This window comes from Pteropus medius, unplaced genomic scaffold (assembly GCF_902729225.1).
Source record: "Pteropus medius unplaced genomic scaffold, Ma_sr-lr_union100, whole genome shotgun sequence".
Classification (NCBI taxonomy): Eukaryota; Metazoa; Chordata; class Mammalia; order Chiroptera; family Pteropodidae; genus Pteropus; species Pteropus medius.
This window is the reverse complement of record NW_024349569.1, coordinates 571213-599080: the sequence shown is the minus strand read 5'-3', so window position 1 is coordinate 599080 and position 27868 is coordinate 571213. Positions and strand designations below refer to the sequence as shown.

Below are 27868 nucleotides of genomic sequence, written 5' to 3'. Positions count from 1 at the left end.
TTTAGCAAATATCTTCTCCCAGTCGAGTGTCTTTTTGTTGATGGTTTCCTTTGCTGTACAAAAACTTTTAAGATTGATGTAGTCATATTTGTTTTTCTTTTGTTTCCCTTATGCAGGGAGATATATCTAAAAAGAAGTTCCTGTTAGTAATATCAGAGAGTTTACTGCCTATGTTTTCTTGTAGAATTTTTATGGTTTCGAGTCTTACATTTAAGTCTTTAATCCATTTTGAGTCTATTCTTGTATACGGTGTAAGAAGATGGTCCAGTTTTTTTTTTTTTTGCATGTATTTGTCCAATTTTCCCATTTATTGAAGAGACTGTCTTTACCCCATTGTATCTTCTTACCTCCTTTGTCATATATTAAGTGAGCGTAAAGGCGTGGATTTATTTCAGGGCTCTCTATTCTGTTCCATTGATCAATATATGTTTTTATAACAGTACTATGCTGTTTTGATTACTGTAGATTTGTAGTATAGTTTGATATCAGGTAGTGTGATACCTCCAACTTTGTCCTTCTTTCTCAAGATTGCCCTGGCTATTTGGAGTTTTTTATGGCTCCATGAAATTTTTGGATTATTTGTTCTAGCTCTCTGAAAAATGCCATTGGTATTTTGATAGGGATTGCACTGAATCTATAGATTGCTTTGGGTAGTATGGCATTTTAATGATGTTGATTCTTCCTACCCATGAACAGGGTATATGCTTCCATTTATTTGTATCTTCTTCAATTTCTTTTTTCAATGACTTATAATTTTCTGAAAACAGGTCTTCTACTTTTTTGGTTAATTTGATTCCCAGGTATTTTATAGTTTTCAATGCAACTGTAAATGGGATTCTTAATTTCTCTTTCTGAAAGTTCATCATTGGTGTATAAAAATGCCACTGACTTCTGAATATTTATTTTGTAACCTGCTACTTCTATAGAATTCATTGATCAGTTCTAACAGTTTTTTGGTGGAATCTTTAGGATTCTCTCTATACAGTATCACGTCATCAGCAAATAACAAGAGTTTTTCTTCTTCCTTTCCAAAATTGGATGCCTTTTATTTCTCTTTCTTGTCTTATTGCTGTGGCTAAGACTTGCAATACAATGTTGGAGAGGAGTGGTGAAAGTGGGCATCCTTGTCTTGTTCCTGATCTTAAGGAAAATACTTTTCCCCACTGAGTATGATGTTGGCTGTAGGTTTGTCATATATGGCCTTTATTATATTGAGGTATGTTCCCTCTATTCCCACTTTGCTGAGAGTTTTTGTCATAAATGGATGCTGGATTTTGATGAACGCTTTTTCTGCATCTATTGACATGATCATATGGTTATCTTTTGATTTGTTAATGTGGTGTATCACATTAATTGATTTGTGGATATTGAACCAACCTTGCATCGCAGGAATAAATCCAACTTGATCATGGTGCATGATGTTTTTAATGTATTGCTGAATCTGGTTTGCTGATATTTTGTTGAGGATTTTTACATCAATGTTCAAAGGAGATATCGGCCTATAGTTTTCTTTTTTTGTAATGTCTTTGCCTGGTTTTGGAATCAAGGTAATGGTGGCCTCATAATAGGAGTTAGGGAGTCTTGGTTCTTGTTTTGGAATAGGTTGAGATTGGTGATAATTCTTCTTTGAATGTTTGGTAAAATCTGCCTATAAAGCCTTCTGGTCCAGGACTTTTGTTTTTTGGGAGTTTTTTGTTATTGATTTTTTCATTGGTGGTAATCGGCTGCTTTAGATTTTTGTTTCACCTTGACTAAGCCTTAGGAGATTGTATGTTTCTAGGAATGTGTACATTTCTTCCAGATTGTCCAATCTGTTGGCGTATAATTGCTCATAGTATTTTCTTATGATCCACTGTATTTCTGTGGAGTCTGTGATTATTTCTCCTCATTCATTTCTGATTTTATTTATTTGAGTCCTCTTTTTTCCTTGATGAGTCTGGCTAAGGGTCTGTCAATTTTGTTTATTCTTTCAAAGAACTAGTACTTGGTTTCATTAATCTTTTGTATTGTTTTTCTAGACTCTTATTTCATCTGTTTCTGCTCTGATCTTATTTCCTTCTTTCTATTCACTTTGGGCTTTGTTTGCTCTTCTTTTTTTAGTTCTTTTAATTGTAAGGTTAGATCGCTTATTTGGGCTTTGTCTTGTTTCTTGAGGTAGGCTTGTATTGCTATGAATTTCCCTCTTAGGACTGCTTTCGCTGTGTCCCATAAATTTTGAGTCATTGTGTTTGCATTTTCATTTGCCTCTAGGTATCTTTTGATTTCTTCCTTGATCTCATTAATAACCAATTCATGTCCACTGATGTCAATAGGGTGTTAAATTCTCCTACTATGAGTGTATGACTGTTGAACTCTCCTTTTATGTCAATAATCGCTTTATGTATGTAGGTGCTCCTATGTTGGGTGTGTATATGTTTACTAGGGTTATGTCTTCTTAATTTATCGATCACTTTATCATTATGTAATGCCCTTCTATGTCTCTTATTATAGCCTTTGTTTTAAAGTCTATTTTATCTGATATAAGTATTGCTACCCTGGCTTTTTTTTCATTTCCGTTTGTGTGAAATATCTTTTTCCATTCCATTACTTTCAGTATGTGAGTGTTGTTTGATCTGAAGTGGGTCTCTTGTAGACAGTATATGCGAAGGTCTTGTTTTCTCATACCCTACGTCTGTTGATTGAAGCATTTAATCCCTTTACATTTAAAGTGATTACTGATAGGTACATTGTTACTGCCATTTTATTATTCATATTTGTTATTTCTATTTTCTTCTTTACCCCTTCTCTTTTTACAGAAGTCCCTTTAACATTTCTTATAATGCTGGCTTGTTGGTGATGAATTCCTTAAGCTTTTTCCTGTCTGGGAAGCTCTTTATCTCACCTTCCATTTTAATCGAAAGCCTTGCTGGGTAGAGTATCCATGGTTGTAGATTGTTTTTCATAACTTTGAATATTTCTTGCCATTCCCATCTGGCCTGCAAAGTTTCCACTGAAGTCAGCAGACATTTTTATGGGGGTACCCTTGTAAGTAACTAGCTTCCTTTCTCTTGTTGCTTTTAAGATTCTTTGTCTTTGACCTTTGGTGTTTTAATTATGATGTGTCTTGGTGTAGGTCTGTTTCAATTCCTCTTGTTTGGGACTCTTTGTGCTTCCTGAACTTGTATGTCTAATTCCTTTGTCAGTTTAGGGAAGTTTTCTGTCATTATTTCTTCAAATAGAATCTCAATCCCTTGCTCTCTCTCTTCCTCTTCAGGTACTCCTATGATCCAGATATTTTTACGCTTCATGTTGTCCCAGAGGTCTCTTAAACTATCCTCATTTTTTTAAATTCTTTTTTCTTTTTGTTGTTCTAATTGGGTATATTCTGTCTTCCAGTTCGTTGATTCGATCTTCTGCTTCATCCAATCTACTGTTGAATCCTTCTAGTGTATTTTTCATTTCAGTTATTGTATTCCTCATTTCTGTCTGGTTATTTTTTATGGTTTCTTTGTCCTTTTTAATTCTTACTATCTCTCTGTTGAGGTTCTCATTGTGCTCATACATTTTCCCCGTAAGTTCATTGAGCATCCTTATAACCGTTATTCTGAACTCTGTCTCTGGTAGGTTGCTTGCCTCCATTTCATTTAGCTTATTTTCTGGAGTTTTCTCCTGTTGTTTCATTTGTGGCATGTTTCTTTGTTTTCTCATTTTATTAGCCTCTCTGTGTTCGTTTCTATGTGTCAGAAATATTTGTTTCGTCTCTCAGCCTTGGCCAGATGGCCTAATGTGGAAAGTGTTCTGTGTGGCCCAGTGGCATACTCTCCTTGATCCCTTATGCCAGGAGCTCTGGATGTGATCTTTGTGTGGGTTGTGTGTGATCTTCGTCGCCAAGCCTTTATTGCTGTTAGTAGATCAGTGGGTGAGATTAATGTTCAGGCTAATTGTGGGAACTGGCTGCACCCACAGGATAAGAGTTATTGTGTGGGGGCTGACTCTGCTGAGTGGGATTTGCCCTACCAGGCTTGTGTACTTGTTGCAACCATCCTTTGTGAGTATCACTGATGGAACTAGTCAGGAGTTGCTCCACTGTGATCTGGTGCCGGCCTCCAGATGCATTGATTTTGTGGCCCCTTGGAAGAGGATCCCCCGTAGACGAAGGTCAGCCACTGCTTTTTATTGCTCAAGGTTACCCGGTAAGGACTACAAAGCGATCCTCTGATGGTTGTTGCCTATGCTGGATCCCTGAAATGTGGCTCACAGCGCTGGTCACCCACTGATAATCAAGGCCTTTTAAGTCTTAGGGCACAGTGAGTAACCAACATCATTTTTAAAAAACTTTAACCCTGAAACTCTCAGTTATTTAGTTATTTTGAAGGACTTACCTCTATGCAATTCTTTGCAAAAAGTACTTACAACAGAAAATTACCCCGAGAAATCAAATTAATTCATTCAGAGCAGTCATCTATTATCAGTTCCACCAAAAGATATTAAGTGAAAAAGTGGGAAGTGTTGAAGCTATTAGATAAAAATTAAGTTTTGGATCATACGTGAATTGTAATTATCAGGACTTTCATGCCTGTAATCACAGTATTGTTTGTGATTTTAAACATATTTACATATTAGGCTCTATAATTAATATATCCCTACAGAGAATAACAGCAAAAAAGGAACACTCATTCTTTCAAACACATACTTCTCTGAGCCTTCCACTGAGTGGCATCCAAATTTGCTAACATAATGTAAGCATCACAAAGTGCCTCAATACTTCTGACCATCTGAGGTCTTCTACTTCTGATAGTACGTATTATTTTGTTTGCAGCCTCAATTCGATCCTTTTGACAAAAACAAAAACAAAAAGCAATACATAAGAAAATACCCGACACTTCAACTTTTCAGTTATAATAATGAAAGGAAAAAAGAATTTATGCACACATGTAGACAATGAAAGAACTATAATCACTCAGATCAAAGCAAAACATTCACCTTATGAACATAATACATTAACAGTATAATAATCTCAAGAGTAAATGACCTGGGTGCCTTTCAAAATCTATTTTTTCTTTGCTCATTACTGTGAAGAAAAAAAGTGAAATATTACTGGTACCTGCAATGCTTTGAGAAATATTCAAGAATTCTGAACCAATTTTAGGCGGCATCATAATAACAAAGGATTTACAAACTGAATATAGTCACGACGCACATTCGTAGAATCCCTGAGATTTAAACTTATTTTGGAAAAATATGAGTATCACAATTCAAAAAGTTGTGTATGTTCAATCCAAATACCTCGTCAAGCTGAGAATTTTGTTTAGGTGCATTTTTAGTTAGTCTACTCCTTCTTGCTGCCTCTGGTATGGTCAAAAATTCATCTTTGTTTGCATTTGCTAAGGCTAGTATAATAAACAAAGTATGATGGGGGTGATCCGTTGAAATCTTGGAGATGAGCTGTCAGAAAATGAAGAACTATTAGATTTATGCAAACAAAAAAGCAGAAAATCCACAGCCGCCCTTTTCATTTTGTTTAACATTAAGATATGTGTCACTGTACTAGATACGGCAATGGGTAGAGTATGTGTACAAGACAGAGGTACATGAGGAATAAGAGACTATACCATGAGAGCAGACAAAAGGAAATCTTTATTTCTACCCTTATGTAGCATAATAAATAAGACTGAATAAAATTTCTTTTTGTATTTCCATTTCCAAGAATGGAACAGTAGTACATACTTTATATAGTACATAATAATATAAAATAAAAGCAATTTTTATTTTGATTTTTAGGTTTACTTACATTATTGAGAATTTCATGAAATCCTAGCCCTCCCATCATCTTGGTCCCCATTCTAGCAGCCAGTTGGTACATAAGAGGCAAAAATTTATACGATGGAATCTTTGTTGCATCTCTCTACAATTAAAAAAATACAAAATTAAGAAACAATGCATTTCAAACGATCTCACATCTAAGTAAATAAATTATTCTAAAATAATGCTCTTTAACAAGGACAACCATTTGTGGTTGTTACTAAAACTTCACCAACTATTTTTTTTTTCCATATCATTCATCTCATCTGAAAGTCTTCCTGATGGGTATTCTAGATTGATTCATTGTTAAGTCACAGAATTTGATCAAATTAAACTGTATTCACCACTGGAATAGCTGGCACTATTTATATTTCAGTGAATCCAAGGCGGACAAATATGGGTCAGAGGACTATGGTGACTTTGATTCCTGAGAAGTCTGTGTGTAATAAAATGGAATAACTTTTGTCCCCTATCTGCCAAAAGTAACAGGATTTAATGTGCCCTAGTAACAGAAATTTGTTGTCTCTATTATGACTCTTATCATTCTTCTCATTTAGAAGAACCATTTTACTTTAAAGTTTCAAATTGAGTGCCTTTATATCTAGTTAACCTAACTTTAATATTAGGTGTCATTAATAAAATCTAAGATTTTTAAATAAAAACTTACAAAATACTGCTGCCTTGATGTGTTCTTAAAAAATATTTTTTTCCAATTACAAAAATGAAAAGCCTAGAAAAGCATAAAGCAGGGGGAAAGAAACCCACATATAATCACATCACATCATTTTTAATTGCTTTGCAAATCCCCCAATCTAGCATTCTAGATACTTTCCCGGGGTAACTGCAGAGAAACAGAAAAAGACTGACTCAAATTTTCTCATCTCCACATAAAACTGCATTGTTGGAGCTAATTAAGGACCTGGGTGTACTTGAACCTAAGTGTACTATAAGCACTGTATAAGTGCTAGGGATACAAAGTATACACAGTCCATGCTGTTGACAAGTTTATGTATAAGATTTTAAATCATAGGGTAGAGTACTGGGTTGAAAAAGATGACTTGCCTTCATCATGCCATTGACTTCAGAAACCCCAGAATTTTCAAGCCAGAGGGAACAAAGACGAAATATCCACATATCATGCTCTTCTCCACTTAATAGGCAATTGATGTAATTTTCAACTGCTTTACATAAGAAACGTTTACGATCCTCTTTCAGTGCACGGAGTGCACATTCATCCAGCTCCAGCTCTCGCTGAACCTTCATTATGTATCTTGCATTGGATAATTAAAGTAAAATACAAAAGCAATCAAATTTTATGGAACTACAAAATCATACATGATATACAACACAAACAAAAAATCAGGTGTTTATCCCAGGAGAAAAAGCAAAATTCTAAGAATTATAAAGGAAACAAACTTTTTTCTTAAAGTTAGTTTGTGCAATTCAAAAGCTATCCTAGGCAACCAAAGACAAAATGAACTCTACCCAAGATACTAAGTTAACTTTATTCTCTATTTAAACTAAAATATACAAACCAAAGGTAGGTTTGACTAAAAGGTTTAATTACATCAAATAGATAACTTTTGTATTTAATTTTAACAAGACATCTTTTCAACTATGATATCAAGAAACCAAAAAAGCAAAACAGAAAGTGAACATCCATATACTCTACAATGAGTTTAGAACCATGAATTAATGCTCTGGTTCTGTATACATATAGTCACTGTATGTATATCTGTTTATTTTGTCACTTGTAGACATCTGTTATACATATAGTCACTGTATGTATATCTGTTTATCTTGTCACTTGTAGACACAGGTAACTTGTAGTTACCTGTCATTGGTCTGAATTTTATGTTCCCGCAGAAGACCCACTTCCTCTTTGGCCCTTTTCAGGAGAGCTTGTTTGTTTTCAAATTCTGATGATTTCATGTAGTTTTCAATTCTCTGGTACTGAGTATCTGAGAATCGCGCTAATGAAAGAAATGCCTTCATTTTTCCATTTCTGAGCTCATTATTGTTTTCTCCATCATAATTTCCAGCAACTTCCACTGCCTTCAAGAAAACACAATCCATTTATATTATACTTACAGGTACTAAATGCATCTAAAGAATCATTCAGGTCAAAGAAATACTCACACTAAAGTTTAACTTATTTATATATCAGCTAAAATACATGAAGTAGTCTTGACTTTTCAGAATAACTCTGATAGTAACAGCTAATATTTGTAAAGAACTGTGTAAAAACAAAGGGCTCTCTAAAATTTAAAGACAATTATATTATACTTTTTATATCACACTTATTTAGTGAGGTAATTATTTCTAAAATTAGTTAAAGGAATGAAAGGGAGAAACAGGAAGGCTGAGAGAAGCTGAAGTACTGAAGTCCTACTCCTACTTGTACGGTGGTTGGGCTATAAATGAATAATAAAGGCTGACTTGTATATTCCTTAATCATCTAGTTTTGTAGATACAGAAATTATCAGAAATAACTTGTTGAAAGAGTAGCTGTTGTGGTGTGAGGGTAAAGAGAAGACATATTTAGGCTTACATTCTGTTTCATTCTGCCCTAAAGATTATATAGAGCTAAAATAGTAATAATATATGGAAAAATGAAACCATATTTTTATTTGCTTTTGAAATAAATTTGGCCTTGATAAAAAGATCAAGTGTATTCGTGCTAAACAACTGTATTAAGGGTTGCTAGAAAATCTTACCTTTTCTAGATAGGTCTGCATGATGACTGCAGGATTTTCTAAGCAAGTTTCTGCTAACCAGTTGCCACAAACCCTCAGACATTCTGTATATATAAGTTTTAGCTTGGGATCATTCTGTATATGAAAAGCAAATCTTAAAATGTAATTCATTATGTTGACTCTACAAAAATATCTTCCATGTAGGAGAAAAAAGCAGGTTAAAAATGTTTTTATTTGCTTTCACCATACAACTATTTAAATAATCCAAGTATGTAAGCTTATGAAATAATCATTCTCTACTATTTATTATTATTACTATAATACCCACAATTATTGAGCCTACATATGACAGGCACTTTCTAAAGGCTTTATGTATATTAACTCATTTAATCTCACAAGAACGCTATGAAATGAGTATTATTGTTCTTAATTTGCAGAGCAGAAACTAAAACTGAGGTACAAATAGGTTAGGTAACTCCAGGCAGCCTTACTCCAGGGCTCATATTGTTAAGCAATATTTAAACATCATACTATATTGGCTCCCAATGCTCTAATATAATGATGAATTCTCTAATAACAGAAGATGTCATACGAGTGCCCAATACTAAATGTATAGTAAGTTGATATTCGCTAACTAGGTGAGTGTCAAAAGGACACTATTGTGACCAAATCTTTTAACAGTTCATGATTTCTAGAAATGTCTCCACTTTGTCCATTGTATGCTGGAAATAACGCTGTAGAAGCAACCAAGTTTTCAGTAACTAACAAGTAATGTTGGATAAAATATTAGACATTATATTTTCTAAGTATTTAGACTGACAACCTAATTATTGCAACTTGCTTTTTAAAAAACTTTTGTTCTCTCATACATTTCCTCTTCCTTTTTTTTGTTATTTCAAATTTATAGTAGCTATTTCATCTTTGTTTCCCACATACCCTACTTGAATTCTATAGAAAGTTAAAAAGAAAGGCTTAACATTGAAATAAATAAAATAAATCTACCCCAAAATGGACTGAAAGAATTGTTGCAAATATGAAAAATGAAAACTTTCTATACCTTTCTTACAGATACTAATTTTCAGACTTATTTATTATGGATCAGTAATTTTGAGGCTTTAATAAAATTGTAGACTTACTAAAAATATTTTAAAGCACAGTAATTTTTTTGTAACAGTAAAATATTAATTCAGCCAATAAAAAAAAGTAACCTCTGAACAACTGGCATCCAACTTCTTAATCATTTGCTTGAGAATACTCAGGGCAAGACTCTGTTCTTTTTTGGCCCAGAATACTTGTGCTTCTTCTAGCTGCCACTCAGAGACTCCGCAACTAGTTGAATTATACTGTTTAATTTGAAATATTGCCCTTTCAGGGAGCTGAAATGAAAATGACATATGAGAATAAATACTTTTACTATTACTAGTACTACCACTATTAATAATAATGAAAACAGTAATTATCGTTCATTGAGGATTGGACTATTTGTCAGAACTGTCTTAAGTACATCTCTACCTGCCTCCCCCAGCTCCTATGTCTGCTTGTCTGTTTTTCTCATACATATGTATTTATACATACATATGTATTTATACATACATACATACATATATATACATATATATACGCACACATTTATATACATGTGTGTATGTATACAAGATACAAGATCATTGAATTGTTAGTTAGGTAATGTAAGTTAGGTATCTTCTCATGTTATAAACAGGAAACTGAGGCTTAGAGAAGGTAAGTGCCTTGTCCAAGGCTTAAACTCAGGTCTAATTCCAAAATGGAAAAACTTAAAACAATTATTCTTTACCATATTTTAATAGTGATCTCTGTCTCTCAATGACATTGCTTTGTTACTCATGCCTTCTATTTTCTAGGTAACAAAAGGAAAGGTTGAGAGGTGAGAAAACATAGTTTTAAATTCTATTACCTGAGTGTTCTTGAAAGTTCGGGCTAGTATGGAGAGTTCTACAAGGTGCTTGGTGAGAATGTCCTTAAAACATTCTCTTTGGGAGTTCTCCATTTCCTTTTCCATTAAGATTTCCAAAATGACTGTGCGTAGAGCCATGATAGGCTCCTGAAAACTAAAATCGGTGTCTTTGAGAAGCTGGGAGTGTTTCTGCCATTTAATGTATACTTCAGAGGGTTGCTTATCTGTAATTGATCTGAAAGCAAAATCAGTGAATTCACATAAGCAAGAGAAATGGAAAAAAGAATTGCTATCATGCAAGTTCTAAATTTAAGGTATAATACAAAGGAGTTTTTATGGTAATAACACTGAAACTTCTACATAATCCAAAATAAGAACCAAAGTTTAGAAAAATACACTCAGATCTCTGAGGGTTAGCAGAGAGGCCACAGATGATGAATATTTTTATTTTTATTTATTTTTATATATATATTTTTTATGGTGACATTGGTTAATGAAATCCAATAAGTTTCAGCTGTACACTTTAACAGTAAGGCACATATATATTTACACTGTGTGTCCACCTCTCATGTTAGATTTCTTTCAGTCACCACATATTTGACCCCCTTTACCCCATCTACCTCTCCCTTCCCCACTACCCTCTGGTAACCCCTAGTCTATTGTCCATGACCATAAGTCTCTGTTTGTTTGTCCTATTCATTTGTTGCTTTTAGATATATATCCCACATATAAGTGATATCATGTGATTTTCAACTTTTTCTGTCTGGCTTATTTTGCTTAGCATGATTATCTCGAGGTCCATCCACGTTGTCGCAAATGGTAGTATTTCATCTCTTCTTATATTCCATTGTATATATGTACCACAGCTTGAATATTTTTAAAGACATTCATAAAAATACTCTTCAAACTCACAAAGAATAACACTGCTAAATACATAGTCTTCTAAAGGGAGAACACATTCATCTAGGCTATCATATCAGATACCTACACCTCTAGTCCTGGCTCAGTGCTCTTTGTAGTAAAAAAGGACATGTTAGCAAGGAAATGAAGTCAGCTCATTAATTACCTGCTGTACCCACCAACTCTATGCGTAACTAAAGCCGTTAAATAAATCACAATGCAGTGAAGGAAATGCTGGCATCTGGCAAAGGTTTCATATATGAACATTATTAAAGGAAGAGAAAATGCATGTTGTACAATTAGTTTCTATAAACAGCATGCTTCCCAGATGTTTAAACTAAGCAATACTGTCCAATCCTTCAAGACTACTGTGAGAGAAATTAAGGTGAAGCAGGGAGATTAAGACAACAACAAGGTGCTGATAAGGAAATTAAAGCTTTTCTAGTTATTTGATAAAGAAGGAAACAGTGACACAAATTCATAGGAACCAAAACTTTAATACTTTCCAAAATAATACTACAGCAGCAGGTATCAAAGTTTTTAATCTCAGGAACCCTTTTATGCTCTTACAAATTATTGAAGATCCCCAAAGAGTTTCTGTTTACTGGAATATATGTATTGATATTTACCATATTAGAAACTAAAACAAAGAAGCATCAAATATATATTAAATTATTTTAAAACTATAATAGTATATATCCTAAGCACCACTTTTTTTTTAAAAATAACCATACTTCCCAAAACAAAATTTAGTGATATGAAAGCACTGTTTTGCATTTCATGAAAATCTCTTTTAAGTCTGGCTTAATATAGTTGAATTCTCATTTTTCCTTCTGCATTTGGTTTGTTGTGACATGATGTTTTGGTTTAAGTATGTGAAGAAAACCTACCTTCATATAGGTATGTAGTTGAAAAGGAATATGTTAACAGTCTTTTCAGATAATTCTGGATATTTTTCTCTGATACCTCTCAGAAACTTTACTGTTGTGTCTCATGAGACAATGAGAGCAAAAAAAGTAAATAACATCTTAGTATAATTATAGTTTTGATCCATGGACCCCCCTGAATAGATCTTGAAGACCTCCAGGAATCGACATACCACACTTTCAGAACTATTTTCCTAGAATGCAAGTATTTGTTCACCAGCTCATCCAACTTTCCTCTTCCTCTTCCTTAAAATTTTCTACCAAAGAAAGAGCCAGCATTATTCTTTAGGGGCTTCTCAAGGAATTCTGCCCTCTCTTTAGTTGAAGATATCTTTCGGTAAGAGAAAAAGTTCCTAGGTTTGTTAACAGTAAGAACTACTAATACATTTTAATTAAAACAGAAAGCAGTTTTGTTCCTTTATTCTCTGAGAAGCACCACATCAACAGCTGTCTCTTTGGCTATGCAATTTTGAAAAAGCCATAGTATTTTCTGACTCTAAAATTTCCCTCTCCGTTCTACTTACAAAGCATATTCCAAACTTTATTTTATCGTATCTTCTTTCCTTTCTCTTATAATCATAGTGACTCAGAATGGTAGGGCTAAAAGGGGTCCTAGAGGTCATAAAATATAAATGAGGAAATAAGGAAAGTGAGACCCAAAGAGGTCAAGTGACTTCCTCAGGGTCACAAAATCAAAACTTAGATCCACAGAACCTGAATAACTGTTTTATCTCATTTTCCAATATTTCTGGAACACTTCCTTCTTACCATTATAACAATCTCCCTTAAATACCTACTCCAAATTCACTGACAGTCACTGAATAATGACTACTGAATGTTTACTAAGAATCAGTCATGAGGAAAAAGCACTGGGGTACAATAGTAAACAAGAGAATGCCCCCTCCCCCGCATTTAGGGAGCTTCTAGTATAGCATGGCAGAGTATATATAAAATGACACTAATGCCAATACAGTGTTAAAACAGAATGGAGTATAATGTTCTATGGCAAAAAACATGAGGAAACACTTTTATCTGGGGTAGAAAAAGGAAAAAGCTGTATAGAAGAAAGCATAATAAAGCTAAATTTTTAAAACGAATTTTTACAATAAAAATTTTTGAAATGTTTATTTTAATAAGGACACAGTTCACTAGGCTAGTCAACTTATATCTTGATGAAAGGAAAGAAACAAACCTACTGTTGGTCTCTTTTTGTTTTTTAAAGTCACTATTGGTAAAAGAAAAGCTGCAACTGAGGATTACAAAGTTATATGAATCACATACCTTGAGAAAAGCTCCCCAATGCTTTCGAGCTCTCCAATGGCCTGCAATCTGCTGAGTGTAGGGTAGAGTGAATATACAGACTCAAGGCTACCCTTACACAACTCCTCTACTTCTTTTACTCTAGTGGCAAAAAAGACAAGACACTTTGAAAACTAAGAAGAGGTTTTCAGGAATATAAAAGTTCAAACCTACTGTTAATGAGTTTTCATCACAGGCTTTGATTTTGACCTTACGATACTAGTACTCACAAGTGCCAGTATAATGCAGTGAAAACAAAATAAGTCTTGCAATCGCACAAACTTAAATCTAAACCCCAGTTCTGTCACTTAAGGCTGTATACTTTGGGCACATTACTGGTTGTCTCTGAACCTAAGTTCCACTTCCATAATTATTTTGAAGATTAGAGAATACATATAAAAAGAACCCAACAAAGTGGCTAAAACATAATACACATTTAAATGGTAGCAAATGCTATTTCTGTAATAAAATATAAGATAAATTAGGTCACTAACTATTGTTAAAAAACAATATGTTACATTTGTTTAGCTTGTTATAGGTAAGCACTTAAGTACTTTCTGGTGCATTATCTCAACTGCGCCTTATAACAAGTCTGTAAGTATTGACTGTAAATCAGCACTTTATAAAAAGAATACTAATGCTAAGAGAGGTAAACTCCATGCACTAAAGGAGACAAGTGTAGCCCAGGAAGAAGACAGAGGGTTGGTAATCAACAAGACTTTCTTGAGGATTCAGCATAAAGCATTGACCTGGGGTCCCAAAGGGAACTTTTTTTAAAGGAAAGAATATATTTGAACTACATAAAACAAAAAAACAGGTATTACATTAGAAAAAAATTACGTAACATATATGTAAGTACCTAACATGTGAGCATGTTCCTACATATAAAACAAAAAATAAAAATTGGAATATATATAATTGACAAATGTACATTAAGAAATTCTCTAACATATTCCATTTAAAAAAGAATACTTTTTTAAGACAATGGAAAACAATTAAGATAGGCACACCCACAATTATAAAAACATGTTTGCAGAAGATAAACTCATCACTCATTTCTCAGATATACAAAAGTTATGAAAATGTTAATTATTGAGTACTGCTTCCCCCCTCCCCATCTCGGTATTATTTGTGTTTCAACATTTATTGGTATAAATAGTTACACAGGCAATTTCTTTTGAGAGGAGGAAAGGAATGACAAGGAAACAAACTGACCATAGCCACCAAGTTCTTATCCCATCACCAGTGCAAATCCTTACACTGAAATCATTTGTCAAGTTTCAGAAAAGAAGCCATGACATTAAATGTTAAAATACAATAACTTTTTCTAATACCTGGCATATTTGAGACTTTCGTAAAATGTGGAAAATTCTCTGTCTCTTAGAGACTGCAAAGCATTGTACAATGATTCGTGGTAACTGGTTCCTTCTACTTGTTTGCTGTTAGATAAAATAAAAGAAAAAAATATATTTAAAAACAAAGAACCCTAAGATATGCATATAAAAATAATTTTATCAAAACACAAAATTTTAAAACTAAAATTAAGATTTCTACATTTTTTTTAAAAAGCATTTCTAGAAATTTTGGTAAGAAATACAAAGAATTTGTTCATTTAAATGCTTCAAACAGAAAAAATAATTTCTCGCATATTTTGCCTGGTTCTAGATATGCTATATTCTCATTTATTTCTTCAATAAACACCTACTGTGTGCCAGACAGTAGGCACCAGGTTCTAGATACTGGGGATCCATTAGTGGACAAGTCAGATTAGGTTATCACTCTCATTGAATTTATGTTATGGTTTGGAGAAAATGGACAATAAATAAGAAAAATATGAGATAGTGACAAGGGACATCCAGAGATTTAAGACAGGGTAACAAGACAAAATGACTGGGTAGCTACTTTAAAACAGTGGTCAGGAAAGGTCTGAGATGTAATGTTATTAAACTAGAATTTGAATGACAAGAAGCCATACACATAGTAACAGGAAAAAAGAAGATACATATAAGGCCTTTAGCTAGAATCAGATTGGCCTAATTAAAAAACACAGAGGAGGCCTATGTGGCTGAAAGAGAGTAGGCAAAGGGAAGAATAGTATATAATGACTTACATAGGCAAGCAGGAATAAGCTCACGGAGTAAAATATTTTAAAAATATAAAAGCATATCTCTAATTTTATAGCAATCTAATAGTTTGAAATTTGAAAGACATTCCAATTAATGAAAAAAATCTTTTTTCTATGAAGGCAGTTATACATACAATTAACGTGATTTAACTTTTTGGTGTTCATATCATCAAAAGTCTTTTTAACATAAATACAAAATCTTTTATTAATTAAGTGTTTGGCTTTTCATTCAGAAAACATGGTGATCTTACATATAGGGTATAAACATTACCTTCTAGTGTTAGTGATTTAACAGTATTTTTTATATCAAAGAAAACATTTCATAAATAAAGATAAGCAGTCTTTTGTGTACCATCTAGCAAATAAAAGTGCCATCTGGCCTTTTCAGGCTCCCCAGCCATCTTGGCAGCTGCTCTTGGTTGGGGGCCCTCCTGCACCTAAGGCAGGAAGATAGTAGCTGCAAAGAAGATGAAAAAGTCACTGGAACTGATCAATTCTTTACTCCAACTTGTATGTGCTGGGGTATAAGCACACTCTGAAAATGATCAGACAAGGCAAAGCAAAACTGGTCATCCTTGCAAACAACCGCCCAGCCTTGAGAAGATCTGAAATATAGTACTATGCCATGCTGGCCAAGAGTGGTGTCCATCACTACAGTGACAATAATATTGAATTGGGCACAGTGTGTGGAGAATCCTACTGCGTATGTGCACTGGCTGTCATTGATCCAGATGATTCTGACATCATTAGAAGCATGCCAGAACAGACTGGTGAAAGGTAAATTATGCGAAATTTTTCTTTAATAGAACTGGCCAGAGCTTGTTTTTTAAGAAAAGATGCTATCTAGAATGTTTGTAGCAGAAGTAGGGAGGGAAATATCTATATTTTTCTTTGGATTTAAAACCAATAAGTGAGAAGATTCTACTGAGAATATACTTTTTATATTTCTACTTTCAAATATATCTTGGGAGGGAGGGTATAGTTGCCCTAACAGAAGAGAGTGAAATTCAAGCCTAGGTATATTAACTGCTTACTGCTATCTAATTTAAGCACTTAGGCATATCTATAGCTTGCTGCATCTAAACGACACAAAAATAGAACTCCAGTTATATTCATAGAGCAAGATAAAAACAGTATATTGTTTATAACTAGAGAAAAATAGTGATAAAAAGTGTCAGGGTTCTTACTTGACAGAAATGCAGTGGTCCCATTGCATATTCTTCCATGCTGCTTGGTAATGAAGCTCTTGTAGTTCAGCACCCCACTCTTTATTTTCATGATCTAATCCTTTTAAATAAACAGAAAGAATATGGCAGAGTCCCAAATTCTGCAAGGCCTGAGTAACAGTTTAAAAAAAAAAAAAAAAAAAAGTAAGTAATCAAAGATAACAGAAAACTAGAGAAACAAAAAATAGCAATCAAACATGAAAAGTCACTATAAAAAAATTTTAGTAGGCCACAATATATCACTTAAAATTCCAAAATATTGATTACTATGTTCTACCAAAAACACAAAGACTAATATTCGGTAGAAGAATGGCTAAGGAATATTATAGCTTTTGGGACCAACTCTAATGCAAACTATAAGAAATAGTTTACATGAGATTTTCCAGGTGAAGGACTTACTTCATCACCTGGCACACTGTATACAGTCAAATGTCTTCTACCGTTAGGTAACACGATTATGATTAACAAATCTACACTATCTTTTAGGTCAATGACCTGTTTGATTTACCCACGTATTCCCTCTGAGACTTTAGCTGAATGCCTGAAAAACAGGTAATTTTCAGCCTTATCCCTAGAGTTTATCTGGTTGTGTAAATATTCCATTAACATAATGAAATAATTTCAGCATTACATTTGTAGTGTTTTACCAAAGCAGAAAAAAAATACCTGAATTATTCCTGCCTGGCGCGTGGATGAAGAGATTGCTGTTTCAAGGTCATATGTTACTAGGGCTTTCCCCCACATTGCTTCATGTTCATATGTTCTTAGTCTAAAATTAAAGATTTTCAAAATACCTTTGAGTTCTACATGGATGTAACTCCTTCACAAACAGAATTACTATACCATTACCTAGGAAAATGCAATTACCTAGTAAGGGGTTGTAACATTTTCCCTCCACCACAGCCATACAGACTATCTGGCTCTCCTATACTTCTGTAGATTTCTAAGAGTAGATCCTAAAAACATGAAAACAATAAAAATTGGAGAGGAAAAATATCACTTTATGAATTAAGCAAATTGGAAATTATATCATTACTGACACGTAATTTTCAACTCCAAATGTTATGTTACAAAATATAATGATATTGAAATATATACTAAAACATGTGGACTAGCAATACAACACACTGATCCGAGACAAAAGAATGATTACGTACTGACAGAAAAATTGCTCACGATTTCCTGAATTAGATAAGAAATAAATCCCAACCTATCAGACTTTTAATACATGCAAGAATAATCATAAAAACAAAAACAAATAATCCTGTCAACAGCTAAAACTGTAGATGAAAATGATGTTTTGAAGCAAAGTCTGACTTTTAAAAACTGAATGTGGTAAAAATAAAGATCTCTATTTCTTTCGTTTCTTTGGGAAAAAACTCAAAATTACATTATGTTATAATTGGTAAAATGTGACATGGATAAAAAGTGGTTTGATAGATTTTTGTTGTAAAATTTATGCAGAAAAAAATTGTTTAAATCACTAGTAAAATAGAAGTAGAAAAAAATAGAAAACTTAAAAAGTTGGAAACTGTATTGCATAGAAACTGATCAAGCAATTTAACTGCCTTCATTGTACTTGCTCCAGAGAGAATTTTCTAAACAAAAATTCACTGATATTGGCATAATTCTATAATTGTAATTAAACTGTTTCTATTTATAAACATGAAATCAAGCCCTCAGTGTTGGAACATTCAGTATCTAAGTTTAGCACAGTGCCTGGTACACAGAAAGTACTCAAAAACTCAGTAAGAGTAAGACTAAAGAAGCAAAAAAAAGGAGAAAAATCAGACAAACAGAATAAAAAAAATGGTACATAGAACACATTTCAAACAAAGAATGGCTGGATGGTGTTAAGTGTTAATGAAACATTAAGGAAGATGTTGAATGAAAGGTGACCACCAGATTTATAACATGAAGTTTATGTGTGACATTAGCAAGTGCTACTTCAGTTGAGAGAGTGGAAGGAGAGGAAATGGAGACAGCAAATATAGATAATTCTTACACAAAGTCTGCCTGTGAAGAGAAAGGAGAAAAAAGGGTGACACTTTAAAAAGACAGAACACAAGGAAGAGGAAAATAATTCTGTGTTAGTTTGAAGGGGAAGATTCTTAATAAAAAAATATGAAAATGTTTGGATATGTTTGGATATGTATATGTTCCGAGAAAGAGCTGATGAAAAACAAAGCACAGGAAGAAAGATTAGTCTTGGACAGAAGGAGAAACTCTATTTTAACAAGAGAAAAGGTTACAATGGGAGCAGATGGAGGGAGATTTCTATGTCTGACAGCAGGCTGTGGTGGGGCTTCCTATCTATGTCCCGTTTTCTCCAAGAAGTAGGAGGCAAGCTGAAATCAAAAGCAGAGAAGAAAAGACCAGAGGCTTAGGCAAAGTAGAGAAGTTGAAATTGTCATTTTAGAGGAATGAGTTGACCAAAGAAATTCAGTAAGAATGGGCCAATTTAAGAGTAGATGTTAAGAAATTTACAGAAGAATTAGTCTGCCCTGAGATGTGAAATATAATAAACAAGTAAACAATATGTAATTATAAATGTTAAGTGTTGTAAGGAAAACGAACAGGGTATTGTGGTAGAAAATATATGGAATAAATTCACCCTATGAGATAAGGTGGTTTTATTTCCATCTTTCAGATAAAGGAACTCAAGGTTGGAAAGGTTAAGTAATTTGTGCAAGATTATAAAATTTGGTGGTAGAGTGAGGATTAGAACTCAAGTCCATCTAGTTCAAAGTCTAAGTCTTAAACCATGACAGTCCAAAAGGTAACTTCAGTTTGAAAATCAAATGACATCTATATAGCCTCTATAACAAAATACTAATCCAAAATATAAAATAAATATTATCATAAATAATAGGGCCTGTAATATTTACCTGTAAACTTATTCCAGTTTCTTCTTTACTCTTTTCACTCAAACTTGAAATAGTTGTACTTTGGCTTCCTTCTTCAAACATAAGATTTCTATTTGTCACAGAATACTTCTTTTAATGAGAATATACTATTTTGATGCTTATTAATACATGTACTATAGACTTTGATGGAAAAACTAACAAAGGTTACAAATAATACATAGTAAACAATTTATTTGTTAAAACATAATACATTTTGGCTTAGAACGGAAATTTGTGATTAATTCTTTTAATGAGAATTACATTTTAATGACAATCTCATATATGGGAAGGCTATATCCCAAAATATGTTTATGGACACAGGCCTGTTTAAAAACAGAGAAGCTGATCCCCATTCAGTTCCTAGTCATCTGCCAGTGGTTTTACCCAAAGTTCAACTTCATTATTAATCACTGGCATACAAACTGAGACCACGCTGAGACACCACTTAATACCTGATAAATTGGCGAAAATTAAGAAGTCTGAAAATACTAAGTGTCGACAAAGAAATGGATCTGTAAGATCTACCTATACCCAAGATTATAAAACTAATAAGTGACAGACGGTAGAGATTAGAACTCAGATTTGTCTACTTCAAGGCCTTAGATTGATTGATTGATTTTTAGGTTCAGCTGATTTCTAATTTTTTAAAAATTTTATTTTTTTTGTGACATTGGTTAACAAAATACAGTAAGTTTCAGGAGTACAATTTAACCGTAAGGCATATATATATTGCATTGTGTGTTCCCCTCTCATAGAGTTCTTTCTGTCACTACAAGGCCTTATATTTAAACCATGCATTTACATATATGATATTCAGTCCTATAAGTAATTTTAATTCTAAAATCATGCCAGCTATATAGTGTCTATGATAATAATAATCCACTGTATAAAATAAATACTATCACAAGTGATAATATCGCTATTCTTTATACCTGTAAACTTGAATTCCAGTTTCTTCTTTACTTTTTTTAACCCAAATTAGAAATAGTTGTACCTTGGCTTCCTTCTTCAAATATAAAGTTTCCTACTGATCTACTTCCTCATGAACCACATTACTGAGAAGTATGTAAATTAGTATAACTACTTGAAAAAACTATTTGGCACTATCTTATAAGGTTGAAATTTTGCATATCCTGCAACCTAGTAATTCTATACTTAAATATATATCATTAACAGGGGAATGGATAAATTAATTGTGGCATATTCTTTCACTGGTACATTATGTGACAGTGACAAATTAATGAACTACAGCAACACACAACATAGATAATCTTACAAATACTGAATGAAAAAACAAGTTGTAGAAAGTATACATATAATTTTTATAAAGCTCGAAAATAAAAACACTACATTATATTTATGGGTTCATACTCACAAACCAGTATCATCCAAATGAATGACAAACATAAAATGGAAGATAACATTATTCTTTTAGAGGGAGCACAGAGACCACTGACTGACTTAATGTTACTGACAATGTTCTATTTTGCTATGTAATTGTTATATGTAGGTATTACAGGTATTTTCCTTTCTGGCAAGTCACAGAAAAAAGCTAGTTTTTAAAGGAGAAATTTGGAAAGTAAGAAAGATTGTGTTAGAGATTATGACTTTGTAAATTTAAGGCTGTCATTCATCCAGGCAAAAAACAGTTGCTAGGACGTCAAGATTACTAAAATGATTTAGGTAACACCTATTGTCTAAATCCTACTTGAAGGAGTTTTGACTTGTTTCTAAAAAATATGGACACTAACTTTGAAATCTCATACTTTTTCTGGAGTAAGGTAACAAATAAATAAAACTTTATATGTGTTTTTAAATATCTAGCATGGAGGTACTTTCCTATTAAATAACTTGAATGGGACACTTAAGAGAGCAATTCATTTCTTTAACCTGACAGTGTTTACAAACTCTTGATCTGTATTTTGCTTACAATTATACTTTTTCTGATCACTTTGGATTTACCAAGTCTCAGTTTACCTGAGTCACTGAAGAAAACTATCATTCCGTACCCTCTATAAACCTCATTATCTCTGTTTGCCATCCCTTTCCCATCAGACACATGAAAAAGAATCAAAACCACACTGTCTAAGCAAACAACAAGCCCTATTTAACTGTCAAGTACTTTTTCTTAAAGTTAACCAAAATAAAACCTAGGCACTCCAGCTTGCTAAATAATCAATTTTGCAAAAATCTGCCACATTCTATATAATCACCTACCCTCAAATTAAAGGTGATTTTATTTATAGTCACAGCAGAGCTCAGTTATACACTCCAGATTAATAAGAAATACCATTCTATGGACGCAAGATATTGAAGCACATTGGTATTATAATTACTACTACCAAGTATGCAGGCCCTGACTCAAATTTTTAAGACTCTAAGAATAGGCAATAATCAATTTCTCATTCATTATATACTTAAATAACATGCTTGTCTTCATAGGAAGTCTATAGTGACTGTGAACATATCAATTACATATTATACACATGATCTATATATTGTAGATTTTTAACTGTTTTCACTCAAAAAGTAGAAGTTAAATACCAAACCAGAGAGTAGTACAAGTCTACTAAGTTAATTACATTTGGACTAGCATCTGAATTCTGGTTCCTGGTTTTCTACAGTCTAAAAATCATATGCTTCCAGCTTAATGGCAATCCAAAGTAGAAATAAGTAGCAAGCATGAGAAACATATCAATATAATACATATTTCTATTTCAATTTTGCAATATAAGTGAGTTTGTGGTCTGAAAGCGAGGCTAAGTACAAAAAACACTAGGCTATTTCAAATGAATAAAAATTTGGGGAGGGCAGTGGGATTATAAACTATTTTTTACTCTTAAACTTTCTTTGCTTTTTACTATTTTTTTTTTTACAATAGTACTATACTTATTCGATTATTATGAGTGTTCTAACTCAGAGGAAAAGCAAATTAAAGTACTAAAAGTACAGGTAGATAACACAGGATGAAAGTGATTTAGTCACAGAAAGAAATCAGTTAATTACTCACAATCAACTAGTAAAACGGATCTTGACTAAGCTGAGGGAGTATCAGTAAACTTAATGAAATCAGGAAATCACTCAACCATTCAAAAAATATTTATTGTTCACTTATATTAAGTTTCCAATGCTAGCTGCTATAAGGAATACAGGGAAAAATAAGTATGGTCTCTGTCCCTAAGCAGTTCCCTATCTGTATAATTTTTATAACTCTGAAGTAATAAACATCTCTATTTCAGAGTAGAATTATTTCTTTTAAAATTTTTATTATCATTTCTCTTTAAAAGACAGAAAACTTCTATCTAAAATATCTTTTAAATGTGACAGTAAGATTGAATCTTTAATATATACCTTTATTAAAACAATGTCAGCACTAATTTTAAAAACCAAAACTTCTATTCCATTACCTTTTCTCTTGATCATCCATGTTTTTCTTATCTGCGTAGATTTCTGCATAGAGCAATGCTGTAAAGTGAGCAGCACAAGACTGAGCTACCTTGGCAACCTCTAGATAATTCAACTCCAGCCAGAAAGCATCATCGAACACTGTGCCAGAAGATCTAAAGAAAAATTTTAAATGAAGTCATGTCCATTTCTTTAATTTCAACATTAAAAGTATGTTGACACTGAATACAAGGGTAACAAGTGCTAGTGAAAAAGAAAATTACATTCAAATAACCAAAAACCACGTTTCTCCAATATATACAGTTGTCCCTTGGTTTCTGCAGGGGATTGATCCCAGGACACCAAACAAGAATCCCAAATCCACAGATGCTCAAGTACCCTATAAAATGGCACAGTATTTGCATATAAACTATGCACATTCTTCTATATACTTTAAATCATCTCTAGATTACTTAAAATACCTAATACAATATAAATGCTATGTAAATAGTTGTTACACTGTATTGTTTAGGAAATAATGACAAGAAAAAAGTCTGTACATGTTCAGCACAGATGCAACCATCATAGGCCTAACTACATAGTACATGTCAGCAACAAGGTAACATTTCTTTTTTCGAATATTTTTGGTTAAAATATGTGTATGCAGAACCCACAGATACAGAACCCGTGGATACAAAGGGCCAACTGTAGCTATACATCTAAGATAACAGCTAAAGAACCCTGTCACTCTTTTTAAAATATACACCCTTTAGAAAACCTGATGACAGCTATAGATCATCAACCCATACAAATCTGGGGTTCATACTTCTCCACCAAGGGATCCATGGGACCACAGCTAAGAACAGGCTGCACAAAACAACTAGTAACACATATACAAATCTTTTTAAATAGCCAATTAAACAAAAATATTGTTTAAGACATAGTTACATGTCTTTCCTATTTGTAGTTCATTTTCTCCTTAGTTCATGGTCTAAATTGAGTTATTTAACAAAAACCTTCCACTGTGGCAACAGCAGGCCAGAACTGGAAAAGATCATAGATGTTATCTTTTTAAAACTAACATTACAGAGATATGACAAGGTAGTGGTATGACAAGGTAGTGGTTAAGAGCAACTGGTTTTAGAGTAGAATACAGCTAGGTTCAAATATAGCTGGATCACCTACTACAAATTGTATAATCTTTGGCAACTTAAATTCTTAAGCCTCAGTTTCCTCATTTGTAAAACCTAGGAACAATATATATTTCAGAAAATAGTTGCAATGAGTAAATAATGCTTATAAGGCTGATGAATAAGTGCCTATTATATAGTCAATACTTAATTATAGCTATTTTAAGGAACTTGAAGTTTAGAGAATACAAAGCTTGTAAGTATCAGACTTAGACTTAAACTCAGGTCCTTATCCTTTATTCTATGTCTCATTAATATTCTCTCAAGGAATCTTCTTTAGTCTTATTTAGAATTAAAACTGGATATTAAGAATTTTTATTTTCTCCAAGGCCTACCAATGTCAACATCATTCTACCTCAATGATATATATGAAATGAATGATTCAAAGGTGAAACTGCCTCTCAACACCAAAGAAAAGAGATGCTTCCAGCTGTAGTTAAAGCTTTTTATGGGCTTTCTCAGATGACGATGTTACAAAACAATAAGGTGAATCAGTAACTTTCTAATCAGAAACAAAGACACTGAAAGGCTTAACACTTCTTTTTCTAAAAATGGAGTAGAACAGTATGAGCAGGATACAGAGGAATTAACTTTTTAAAATGTAAATGCGTTAAACAACTTTTCCTTTTTCTTCCACCTATTCCTCCCATTCTTTATCAACTACTGCCACTGCCATCATATCCACCATGAGACATCAATTCCTACCTGCTTAAGTTATAGGCCTACTACATTGTTTCTTCAAAGTTCTGATCAACTCTGGAGCAGTCTAGATCAGCCAGACCATAAGCTCTAGCAATTCCTACATTGACTGCTAATTTAGGGCTTATGGGAAGAATTTTCCCACTCTATCGCATCAGAAGAACCCTATAGGAAGAGCTCTATGCTTAGAATAAAGCTCTATGGTTGTAACTACCCATCTCCTTAACTTCCTTTTTCCTTTCTATAAATACCTCTCCATCTTGGCAGCCGTGCAATGTGTGCTCAGGGCTTGCCATGTCTGCATGCACCGGGTTGCAACCCTTTCTTTTTCACTGAATAGATCTCGAATCTAGAGTTCTCAACACTGATTTAACCAAAAGCACTACCTTGAACATGGATTATTACAAGGAGATATAAGCACCATGTAAATTAAATACAGCACCTTGCAGCTGCATCACCTCAAATAATCATGTTAAAATTTATAGTGTAGTCAACAGTAACAAGTTACATTTCCAAAGAAGTAATACTCATTACATTACCTCTTTTGTCTCCTCATGTAGTCCACAACAGCAAGCATTGTTCTTTGTGATTTTTTATCCAAATAACATCGGGAAAAGTGCTCTGACTCTGACAAACAAAGATATCTCCTTTCAGTCCTAGGCAAACTTGCTTAAGCACTTTCTTCATTTTGTCTCCCTCCCTCTACACTATAAAAGGTTTTGGTGGGCAGTACCTAGCACAAAATTGATTCCTAATGAGTATGACTTGATAAATGGAACTTAATGGCATTTTTCTTTTAAAGGATACTATTACACTTAATAAAACTGAGAAATTACTTATTTTATTTCTGAAAAGGACTAATTCATTGATTCAATAAATATTTACCTAGGATCTTTTATGTACTAGGTGCAGTATACATCAATAAATAAGCCAGACTATTTCTATCCACCTAGGGACTCACTGACTAGCCTGAGAGACCATTAACACAGTGTGTAAGTGTTATGACAGGTAACGTTTAGAAGATCGTAGAGGAGTATAGAAAGGAACACAATCTGAACAAGAAAAGTTTCACTGAATGAGTGAGATCTGATGAAAGAGTAATGGTCAGGCAGTAGAAGAGGAAAGGAGTAGTGTTCTGGGCAATCGTGAATAGTATCTAAGATGGCTGGGACAAGAAAGCACTTGGAGAATTTACTGAAAGAATTTCAGTACTGTTGAACTATAGAGCTGTAAAGCAGTAAGGACACCAGAGACAGAGAAAAATAGATGAACTAAAGTTATTTATAGCACAGAATCAGCAGGATTTGGTAATCAGATGAGACATGTGACAAAGAATATGGCTTGGGCAACTGCTAAGCCATTCATTGAAGAGAGGTATACATTAAGAAAAGTAGGCTGGGGGAAGAGGATAACGATGGTAAGTGTACCTACAGAGAGTTAAATGTGAGATGCACATGAGAGATTCGAGTGAAGGCAGTGAGTCTAACAGACATCAGAAAAGATAAACCTGAAACAGGGGTGAAAGCATGGTGGAGTGAGAGAAGTCCCTAGATCTCTCCCCTTGGAACAACAATATGCTGAACATCTAAAACTCAACAAAAAACACCAAAACTGCACACCAACACGTCTCAGCATGGGATCTGCACATAAGAGCTACCACAGGTCAGAACCCTGGGTGTCGGGCGGAGGACTGCGAGTAATAAAGAAGCTGCCTTGAGCAGCCGCCTCAGCTCCCTGTAGGAGGAGAGGGAGGGGTGGAGGCGCAGCGATATTCCTGAACAACCCTACCTGGAAGTGCTGGAGCTTCCGGAAGGCCCAGTCATCAGGGCAGAAAGTGGAGAAGCGTGGCAAGGCCGAAGAGAAACAACAGCTGATTTTTACCAGCCCTGGTTGCAAAAACTAGAATGAGCCGCAGCCCCCAACCCCTAATCCAGAGGGCCCCTCAACCCATGCTTCTGAGATGGATCACCATGGAGCCCCAGGGGAATCTGAACAAATGCTGCTGAGACTGAAGCTACCTCTCACAGCCTCTGGAGCAACCTGCATGAGGAGGGGGAGGGGAGAAGAAGCTCAAGTTCCTGCCAGGAGCTCCCTGAACAGCTCTGCCTTGGAAAGCTGTATGCTGTGCCCGGCAGGCTGTAGGCCGCAGTCATCAGGGCAGAAAGCAGAGAAGTGGGGCAAGACCAGAGAGGAACAATAGTTGATTTTTGCTGGCAAGGTTGCAAAACGGAGGCTGAACCGCAGCCCCCAACTCTCGACCCCTGACCTAGAGGGCCCCTCTCCCCATACTTTCCCAGACCCAGCCACAGGGGAATCTGAGCAAACGCTACCCTAACTGCTAGGGATCCAAGAGGCTTAGACGCCACCTACTGGAAACCCAAAGAAGAGTCCCTTCTTTGCAGCAGGCTAAAGAGAGACCTTTATTTAATAAATCTTCTTTCTGGAAAAAACAAGAGAATACACTTCCATTAATGCCCAGGTGCAGAAAGAGTCCATTAAACACCATGAACAACCAAGGTGACAACGCAACTCAGAAAGAAAGAGAAAAAACCTCCAGAAAATAAGCTTACAGACATAGAAATATGCGACTTAAATGACAAAGACTTCAGGATGGTACTTCTGAAAAAACTCAATGAGATTTTTCGTATCAACAATTTCAGATATTAAAAAAACAACTAGATGACCAGAACAAAGAGATTGAGACCCTCAAGAAGAACAGAACAGATATTCTAGAGATGAAGAACAAACTGCAAGAGTTGAAAAATGAAATAGCAAACCTGGGAAACAGTCGACCAAATGCAGT

The 27868-nt window shown here is 34.0% G+C and overlaps 1 protein-coding gene across 6 annotated transcripts in view; it reads right to left on the bottom strand.

The window, feature by feature from the left end:
* The window catches only part of ATM (ATM serine/threonine kinase), a 125271-nt gene that overhangs the window by 28579 nt on the left and 68824 nt on the right, over window positions 1-27868 (bottom strand). For 5 of the 6 annotated variants that reach the window (XM_039883162.1, XM_039883166.1, XM_039883163.1 and 2 more), the window contains 15 exons: window positions 23200-23352; window positions 19775-19862; window positions 17754-17842; window positions 17553-17655; window positions 16848-16996; window positions 14870-14974; window positions 13518-13637; window positions 10411-10645; window positions 9686-9853; window positions 8499-8612; window positions 7616-7836; window positions 6844-7051; window positions 5771-5884; window positions 5266-5424; window positions 4673-4811 (listed from right to left, as the gene is read on the bottom strand). In XM_039883162.1, coding sequence (XP_039739096.1) covers window positions 4673-4811; window positions 5266-5424; window positions 5771-5884; window positions 6844-7051; window positions 7616-7836; window positions 8499-8612; window positions 9686-9853; window positions 10411-10645; window positions 13518-13637; window positions 14870-14974; window positions 16848-16996; window positions 17553-17655; window positions 17754-17842; window positions 19775-19862; window positions 23200-23352 — 2165 coding nt within the window. The remainder of the gene's footprint in view (window positions 1-4672; window positions 4812-5265; window positions 5425-5770; window positions 5885-6843; window positions 7052-7615; window positions 7837-8498; window positions 8613-9685; window positions 9854-10410; window positions 10646-13517; window positions 13638-14869; window positions 14975-16847; window positions 16997-17552; window positions 17656-17753; window positions 17843-19774; window positions 19863-23199; window positions 23353-27868) is intronic. The other variant, XM_039883165.1, reaches the window with a different exon arrangement.